This window comes from Nannospalax galili, unplaced genomic scaffold, assembly GCF_000622305.1.
Source record: "Nannospalax galili isolate Female #2095 unplaced genomic scaffold, S.galili_v1.0 scaffold801, whole genome shotgun sequence".
Taxonomy (NCBI): domain Eukaryota; kingdom Metazoa; phylum Chordata; class Mammalia; order Rodentia; family Spalacidae; genus Nannospalax; species Nannospalax galili.
The window spans coordinates 1124449-1134563 of NW_008345222.1; the positions used below are offsets into that span (position 1 = coordinate 1124449).

The 10115-nt window shown below is 41.8% G+C and overlaps 1 protein-coding gene across 1 annotated transcript in view; it reads right to left on the minus strand.

The window, feature by feature from the left end:
- The window catches only part of LOC103740708 (signal-regulatory protein beta-1), a 101109-nt gene that overhangs the window by 18052 nt on the left and 72942 nt on the right, over nt 1-10115 (minus strand). Inside the window, 3 exon segments of the mRNA XM_029567491.1 lie at nt 2350-2432; nt 2434-2635; nt 3369-3431. Of these exon segments, the coding sequence (XP_029423351.1) occupies nt 2350-2432; nt 2434-2635; nt 3369-3381 (298 nt within the window). The 5' untranslated portion in view covers nt 3382-3431.

A 10115-nucleotide genomic window follows, 5' to 3' on the forward strand; every position in this document is an offset into this window, starting at 1 on the left:
CTGGCAATTTTGGTAACCCCTTCAGAGGATGGCATGATAAGAATAGGAGGTAGGAATTGGGTAGGCAGTTAGGGCAAAAAGACCCCAAATAAATATAGCCAGTTTCTTGGCTAAAAATCAAAATATCCTTGGGTTGAGTTAGCAACATACTCTGTTCCAAAGACCAAAAATGTCAAAAGTATTTGGGAGCTTGTATCTAATCTTTAAAAGATTTTAGGGTTACCTCTTCAGAGGGGGGAATGTTGGAGGGGAGGGAGTGGGCATGGATTTGATCAAGATGCCTTATATGCATGTATAAAATTCTCAAAGTTTTTGTAAAAATTTTTTTAAAAGATCAAAAATTAGGTCTTCTGCAAGAGCAGAAAGTGTTCTTAACCACTGACCAACTCTACAGCCCATCTTTTTTTGTTAATAACCTATTGAGTCCAATTTGTGCTGCCTATATATACTTATGGGTATGGGGCCAGCCACTGGAGTGTGGTCAACCTACCAGAGGACACACTCTTTAAGAAAACTGACTTTCCTTCCCCCCAGAAATCAGCAACTGTCAATAATTCCTTAGCTAGGAGTTGTAGGGTAGTTTAATGAGCTCCTCCCTGCTTCATGCTGGAATGTTGACTAGGTTGATCTTGTGTGGTTCTGCAGCTGCTGTGGGTTCATAGTACAGCGGTCTTATGTCCAGAATCTCACTCTCTTTTTATACAAACAATTTTTCTTGTACATTTGATGCTAAATGTAAATATTCATTAAATACAGCTAGAGGTACACGAATATCTGGTATAGTCTGACTTTAAAATGTTCCAAATTTTTTTTTAAAAACCTACAAAAACTTATTATCCAGGGGTGGTGGCACACACCTTTAGTCCCAGCATTCTGGTGTCACAGGCAGGAGGATCTCTGAGATTGAGGCCAGCCTGGTCTACATAGCAAGTTCCAGACCAGCTGGGGTTACAGGGAAACTCTGACACACAAAAAAGTAAATATTCCAAATCATGAAATGTATTTGTAAGAATTATTGAAATAGCACTCAGGAGGCAGAGGCAGGCAGATCTTTGTGAGATTGAGGCCAACCTGGTCTACATGGCAAGTTCCAGGCTAGCTGGGAATACAGGGAGATCCTGTCTCACAAAGACAAAAAAAGAAAAAAGAAAAAGAAAAAAAAAGAATTATAGAAGTAAATTTCCCATGAGGATAGGGGCTTTATTTTGTTTCCAGCTATATTGGCAGCAGATAGCAGTACCTGGTACACAGTGGATATTCATTACTTATTGAGTGAATATTTTTCCCAGTACTGAAGATTTCCCAGAACTCAGGAATTCATGTGCACATAAGGCAAGCTCTCTACTACTAAACTACATCTTCAGTCCCCTTTTTTGCTTTTTTTTCTCCCCATGATGTTGCCCAGGCTCTTAACCATCACAAACCTCTTCCTGCCTAAGCCTCCCAAGTAGCTGGAATTACATGCCTGCACCATCGGGTCCAGCTAATAATAAATACTTCAAATTAAAAAAAAAATCATTAGCAATGATGTGAATAGAACAAATATGTTTGGAGGGGGAGGCTTGGGTCAGTTAATATCAAGATCAGACATTCACAAGCAACTTTATTATATGCCAAGCATTGTTCTGGATGTTTTATAAGGAACAACTGGTTTAATCTTCAGGGGAAACTTACAAAGTAGATATTAGTTTTATTCCAGTCTTTTAGGGGAACTGAGAACAATATTTAGACATGTGCCCCAGATCATGCAACTTATAAAATGAAACAGCTAAGAATAAAACCCAGATGACCAGCCTCTGGAACCTGTTTTTAATCAATATACCTGTGTTCAAAGCTGGAAATGAGCAATCTAAGTTCCCCATTGTCGGGAGCCATGCTTGACATAAGCATTGGAAATTAGAAGCGTGCCACTTTAAGAGTTTCTGAGCTCTCTGCTTCAGTGGTCAGAGCTGACAGGCTGTACCTGCATAATAAATGAGGTCTTCTAGAAAGTTAGTTTTGGTTCAGTCTGCCGGCACCAAAAGATGCAGCTACGTGCTGTATCCATAGTTACCTTTTTGTTTCTGTTAGAAAAATCACCTTAGCAGCCCCCAACTCCGAGTCATACAAAAAGGAGCTGTGAAAACCCCAGGAGGAGTTCTTTCTGAAGATCACTCCCCAACCTGTACCTGCCTTCCTTAAAATAAATTCCTCGTACAACTTCAGACTTTTGTCTGAGTGTCTTTTTTGTTGAAGACCCAAGCCTGGTGGGCTTGGGGGGGTGTTCGACACCCCATTCATAAAATGGGGCTTTAGGGGAAAAAACATACTTTTAGGGTGGCACCGCCACCTGCTGCCCTGCTCACCCACCTCGAAGCACTTGGGAAAGATTGATGATCATTTGCAGGGGCTCATCAAGGTCCCCATGGGTGACTTCACAGGTGATCTGAGACCCATGCCTTGCTGGTGACAGAGTAAGAGTAATTGTTGATAGGCACCAGGTGCAGGGCTGAGACTAGAGGTTCATCACTGTCCTTCAACCAATTGACACTGAGGTCACTGGAGTTGAAAGGGTCAGCAGTGCAGTTGAAAGGTACAGAATGTGGGGGCGTTGTCCTCTGATCTGGGCCCCTCAGAGAGATGAAAGGCTGCCCAGCTGCAAAAGAGTGCAATTGTGACTGTCTTCTCAGAGTCAGATATATATATATAAATATATATATATATATATATATATATATAATATACAACAGTATGTGGGTCCTATCCAGGCTTATCCCCTAAAATAATGAGGATTGCCCTGTCTCTGGAAGACAGTTTTTTGGAGATTCAGGGCAATGGCTTACCCAAGTCAAGCTGCGTTTGCCTGCACCCTTGATGTGTTCAGACTGTGTTAGAAGCTAGGGACCTAGTGACAGGAGTTCAATGTCAAGTGACCAAGGGAAGACAAACAAGTAACCTTGCAATGACAGCACAGGAATACAAGTGGCAGAGGGCAGCTCAGGTGATTTGTCCTCTCATCCCACAGCTTTGGTACCTCCAGTCAATGGGCCCATCTCCTTGACCAGCACACAGCATGTGGTGGTTTATAAAACACTTCCAGGAATGGGTGCCAATTTTTACCTACAACACAACTGTGAGAGGCTCTAGTAGTATTGTCCCCACTTTCCAGAAGAGCAAAGACTCAGAGAGGTTTAGTGACTCGCTCAGTCATTTAAATAATCTGTCAGTGACTAAGGAGGGATTAGTAGATCATCTGACTGAATTCAGGACTCTTTACGGGAATTTGTCTCTCCGTCTTCCATGCTTTCATACCCTCTACTCAGACCTAGTAGCCACCCAGACCAGAGTTGGCATCAGAGAAGCCAGGCTCTTCCCTCCTAGCTTCTCACCTCTGTGTTCCATGTTCCTCCTCTGATCCTCAAGCTTCCACAATCTCCCTTTTCCCAAAAGGTCTGTAATGAGGGAAAAATACAAAATCAGTCCAGACAAGTACTCAGGGCTTCAGACTCCTGTCTGGAACACAAGGTAGCTGGATTTGGCCATGTCTAAGGGCTCCCCTGCCTGCTCTGAGGGCCTCTATGATCAGGCCTCACCTGTGAATGCCAGCAGAAGGGTGGGCAGCAAAGAGCCCAGGCCCAAGCCCTGTCCAAGTGTAGTAGCCATGGCGAGAAGCATCAGAACCTGATCTATGCAGGGTTGAAGCCAGGATGAAACTGCACGAGCTCAGGAACCACTTTCTTGTCTCTTGCCAACCTAGGTTCTTATACTTTTGAGATGCCCACACCCAGTCAGGCCTGAGCAGAGGTCTGAGCCACAGTTAGAGAAGTGGTCATCATGGTTAAGTTCTCTATCCATTCCCCAAGCCCCTGGATAAGGAAAGGCTGCTACTTTGCCGGGGTTTTGGCTTCCTGAGGCCCCATGTGCAGGACTAAGGAGGAACTGAGCTCTGCCTCCAGCTTCTAGCAGCAGACCTAGCCTCTGATATACTGAGCCTTAGGGTCCCCTTTCCTACAGGGGCTAAAGCATTCCACAAATATTACTCATAGTTTACTCTTTACAGACCCCCAAGGACAATTTCTGGAAACATGGATGGTATCAAACAGGGTCCCAGAAAGGCTGGTACAGTGAAACCTTATAAACATTGCCAGATGCAATCAAGATAGAACACGGGCTTTGAAACACAACCCCTGGTCTCCATGTAATTGGGTTCACACATGTTGCCCGTGTATTTCCTTTTGCCCAGACTTGCCCAATAGTCTCTAAGCTGCAGAAAAATGAACTTGATACAGCTGCCTGTTTCTCTACCTAATAAGGAAAATCTCTTCCCTCTAGTTTTTACTCTGCTGTATTTGGCTCATCTTGACACACAGTCTAGTTTGTGGTTTTGAGGTTTGTTTGTTTGGTTGGTTTGGTCTCTGTTTGTGTTTGGTTGTTTGCAGTACTAGGAATTAAACTCAGGGCTTTATACGTTTTAGGCAAGTGCTCTACCACAGAGGTATAACTTCAACTTCGTCTGATTTATTTTTATCTTTTTCTTATCTATGAGAAGATAACTCGACATGAAGATGCTGCATGGAGCACAATGCTGGGTGTGTAGTAAGAACAGCACAGAAATAAGGAGACCGGTGGAGTCAGCTGTTTTCTCAGACTGATGATGAAGCAGCCAGACCTGCCCACTCTACACTGGCCTCCCAGCTTCTCTCCCCATGTGTCCACTCAGCTAATGTAGGGAGGAAATTGAGTGGAGTTATAAGCCTGGGAACAGGACAGTTAATGTAATCTCCCCTTCCTCTCAACCACCCCCAACACCCAATCAAACACTCCAAGAAAGATAACTTCTAGAGAAGTTCTCTCACAGAATGAAGCAGTTCCTCTCTTTTGGTATAGATTTACTGGCCTATCTTCATACGCTGTTGAGCAGGAGAAAAAGGAAGTGAAAAGAGATGGCATAACAGAAACAGAGTGGCAAGTGAACTGCCTTGCAGTGTCATGGGGGAACTTGGAGAAGACTGAGTGAAGAAAGAAACTATTCTGGGGGGCCTGGTCTCCGGCAAGAGAGTGCAGAAGCAAAAGATGCATCGTGAGCTTCCAAGTTTGGAGCAGGGGAGCTGGGTCAGATCATACACACTAGATATCAAGCAGTGGGCAACCACACATACACTTAAGTGGAGGCAGAGCCTTCTGAAGACCTACACTTGTACCCCAAGACACATCTGTTTCTGTGTTCCTGCCATGTGAGTAGAGCACTGTGGGGTGAGAGAGGTTCTCCTTTCTTTCTCTCTCCTCCTGGACCCCAGAAAACAGAGAACAGAGGCCACAGGTTCAGGGAAGGAAGGATGAACATAAGAATGACTTGCTTGCTCTCCTTAGAGTCCTTCAGCAGGGACATGTATGGGACAATAACCCTGTACTCCTATGTGGAGATGGTAGAGGACAAAGTTGGTGCTAGACTAGAGGTAATGATATTTTAAACTGAATGTGTTGAAACTGGTCTGGGCCTTAAGTAACATTTGACAAAGAATAGTGATTTCCCAAAATTTGGTGGAATTATTCATGTATTGTCAGCCTTTCACTCAACATTGCAAGACACGTTTCTGAAAATATCCATAAATGGTGATCTGTGCCTAACAGACCCGAGAGGCACAAGGAGGAAAAATTGGACAGATGAGCTGGAAGCAGTGCTCAGAGATAAATGAAACCACTGAAGGTGGGCACCCTGCCAAGCTCAACTGTTATACTAGGACATACATTCGGTCGAGTTGTCTGGCCTCCTCTAGCCTTGGTTTCCATGTCTATAGCAACAAACTAATGATATCTGTCTAGTATTGTTTGAGACTTATGCACATGAAGTCTAAGGTCTTATACATAAAATGGAAACCTAGTGTGTATGTCCGACTTAAGAAATGTGACCTGCAAATCTGTTACAGCTCCTTTCCCTGTTTTCTTGGTCCTGCTCTTAACTTTGACCATAGAACTGTAGGTGACTCATTCATAGAATTCCAATTTTATACTATATGCATTAAATTTTTTTAAATAATATTTTCATTGATTCTTTGAGAATTTCTTACGATACATTTTGATCATATTCAGACCTCTAATCCATCCCCTTTCAAATCCACCCCCTTCCTTACCTTGTCACCACTTCACGTCCTCTATTATTTTCATAAGGCCTATAGAGTCTAATATGTGTTCCCCAAGTGCTCTTGAGTATAGGTAAATTCCCTGGAGCCTGATCAACCAACCAATCACCAAACCCTCAAAGAAAACTGATTCCCCCTCTCAGTTGCCCATAGCTCCTCAGCTAGAGCTGGATTTCTTGCCCACCTCCCCCATCCATGCTGGGTTTTGTGTGGCATGTGCTTACACAGGTCTTGTGCCTGCTGTCATAAGTACTGTGGGTTCATATGTGTGACTTCCCTATTGTGTCTGGAAAACAGTTTTCTGTACACATCCATCATCTCTGGCTCTTAAATTTTTTCTGTCCCTTCTTTCACAATTATCCTTGTGCTTTGGGAGGAAAGAGTGTGTTATAGGTGTCCCATTTAGGGCCAAGCACTCCATAGTCTCTTATTTTATGCACTTTGATCAGTTGTGGATTTAGGTGTTAATTGCCATCTGCTGCCAGAAGATGGTTCTCTGATGAAAACTGAGAGATGTACTAATCTACGGATATAACAATAAGTCATTAGGAATTGATTTAATACTATACCCATTTAGCAGAATAAAAGTACTAGATTCTCCCTTATGACCTGTGACCTATCTAGCCACAGGTTCTTGGCCCTGATAACAGTGTTGGGTCTGGGTACCATCTTATGAAGCAAATCTTAAATCCAGTCAGAAATTGGTCAGTAACTCCCGTAACAATCATGCTACTATTATACCTGTGGGCATATATTGCCAGGCCAGTTCACAATTGGGTAAGGCTGATGATTACTTTTCTCCCTCAGTAGCATGCATAGCACCTTCTAGCACTATAAAGCTAGGCAATGGAGATGAAGCTTTGAGGTCAGCACCAACTTGATTTGTCCATGTTTGTTCTACAACTCACATAGGAAGTGTCTTCAGCAGTAGCTTCTTATAATCAAATTTTGGAGGGCAACTAAGAGCAATGGCAATAGCCAGTATTACTTGAGGGCCTATGGGGCCTTTCTAGTCAATAACTCCAAAAAAGGGAGTCCATTCCTGGCATTGGGCTTTTGATTTGCTAGTTTGTGGTATCTGATATGAACATTATTCCCAATTACAGGGTAATTCCATTTAAACTCCTTTTAATATATGTACATGTATTCATTTTTAAGCTTCTACAGTAGTAGGCTTAAATTTATTTACTTATTTATTTATTTATTTATTTATTTTATTTTGGTCTTTTGAGACAGGATCTCCCTGTAGCCCTGACTGACCTGGAACTCACTATGTAGACTAGACTGGCCTCCAACTCACAGAAATCCATCTGCCTCTGCCTCCCAAGTTCTGGGATTAAAGGCATGTGCCACCATGCCCGACCTGGCCTCATTTATTATTTTTATTTTGTGAACATGAGTGTATTGTCTACATGCATGTGACTGCACCCATGTCGTGCAGTGCCTATGGAGGTCAGAAGAGGGCATCAGATCTCCTGGAACTGGAATTATGGGTGGTTGTTAGCCACCATATGGGTACTGGGAATTGAACCAGGTCCTCTGGAAAATCAGTCAGTGCTCTTAACCCCCGAGCCATGTCTCCAGACCTCCATTTGACTTTTTCTAAAGGTCTCTAATGCTAATTGTCCCTCCCATACCCCTGTCCCTGCCTGTGCTCCCATTCTCTACCTCACTTAACACTTGCTGTTTCATTGTCCCCTTTCTCCCTTTATAGCACTGGGTTTTATCTCCCCTCCCAAGAAGTCCTTCCTGGCCTCTAACTAGTTTCCTGACCTCTATAAGAATTTTCAATTGGAATGCACATAACTAGAAAAACATTCTTAAGGAATAGGAAAAATTTTCTATAGCCCCCTCCACCCCCCATCTGTCTGTTAGAGGCCTGCATACTACTCTAGTAAGTCAGACCCTGTCCACCGCAACTTGATTCCCCTGTACCCAAACTGACCAGTTCTATTCTCTCTTTCCACACTGTTCCCCTTCCAGCCTTGGACCTAGGCCTGCTCCTGCTCTTTCCGCCTCAGACCACGAGACTAGCCTTCTAACCCAGATGCTGCCCACTGAGTCCTGAACCCCTGAACCCAGGTTAACCGAATTCTTAACCCAGGTTAACTGCTTCAGGGCCCATCTATTCTGACTAGATAATTAGACCTTCCCTGTGTTGTCCCCGCCCCAGTCTTGGCCTATTGATCTTCCTGCCTGAGACCTCCTCACTAGTCTGCCCAAACCCAGCCACTGGACCCCCATAGACTTGAATTCCCTATGCCTTGCCAGAAAGCACTTCACTAATCAGGTTGGAACCATCCTGACCCACCAACAAAAATCAAAAGCAAGAACCTGAAATACACACCAACTAACTATTCATGCCTGAGCAGAAACCAACCAAGCTACAACAACATAAACAAAACCAAACTTCAACTAAACAAAAGGGATTAAAAATTCATGTCGGATACACAACTAACAAAAGAAATCCATATGCCCAAATGACAATGCAAAAACACAATTAATATGAAAAACCAAGAAACTATGTCCCCAACAAAACTCACCAGTCCTACAAAAATATACTGCAATGAGAACCACCAAGAGGTACACCAAGATGCAGAATTTAAAAGAAAAATCATAAACATGGTCAAAGAGCTTAAAGAACATACAAGCAACTCAAAGAGCTCAAAGAGGTTAGGAACAAGTTCTTGACTGAGTTCAAGAAAATAAAAATATACATCTGAATGAGATGACAAAACACATCAAGACTTGAAAAGCGGATTTACAAAAGAGATAGAAATATTGAAGAAACCCAAGCTGAAATGAAAGTGGAACTGGAAGATTCAATAAGTCAATTCGAAATGACAGGAGAAAGCATCATAAGTAGAATGAATGAAATGAGAAACAGAATATCAAGACTGGATAACACAGTTGAAAAACTGAGCTGCTCAAGCAAAGATTATGATTTTTTCTAAACAGCTATGGAATATGCAGGAAATTTGACACACCATGAAAAAAACTAATCTATGCAAAAAAGGCGTGGGGGAAGGAGAAGAATCTCCGATAAATGGGACTGACCAGATCTTAGAAAGGATTAGAGAAGAAAACTTCCCCAAATTAAGGAAGGACATACCAATACAGATACAAGAAGCACACAGAACATCATTTAAAAAGGACCAGAACAGAAACTCCCCATAACATATCATAGTAAAAATAAGAAGACTAAGCAGAACAGAACTGTACAGAGCAAAGAGAGGGCACTGAAAGCTGCTAGAGAAAAACAAGAAGTTACATATACTGGAAAACCTATCGGCACTACAGCTGACTTTTTAAAAATTATTTATTTGTTAACCACATATCTAGAAGAAGCATTTCATTACAGTATTGACATATTCAATAACAATTTCCTGAGCGGAGATGCATCTCTTTCAAAATTGGCTGTAAAATTTTAGGTTTACAGTTGAATTATTAGTTATACAATATTGTACTCAGTATAAACCCTATAAGACATAAATTAAATGAAGTTTTAACCTTTAAAAAAGATCTCCATTTCATTATTAAAATACACAGCTTCATAAAGAAAAATTCATTTTTAATGCTACTGACATTAAGATGTTTGCACATGCATTTCTAATCCCAATATATCTGATTATTACTAGTCACAGTTGGTTACTTTCTGAGCTCCTTGGTATCTGAGCATGGATATAAAGTCATAAGGTAGATTTCAATGGTAATGTTTTTCACATCTACTAATTATTAAGGAGAAAATCTTTATGATTTGAAGAATTATTTTTTAATCTTTTTTTAAAATTTTTGATGACTACATGATTTAAAAAAGCATTTCACTACAGCTTTAACATATTCAGTAACACACTCCAGAGCAAGAGTACATCTCTTTCACAAGTGGGTGCAAGTTTCTAGGTTCAGAGTTGAGCTAATGCAGTTATACAATACTGAACTCAGTAAAAGCCCTGTAAGACATAAAATTGAATGAGATTTTAACCTTTAAAAAAGATC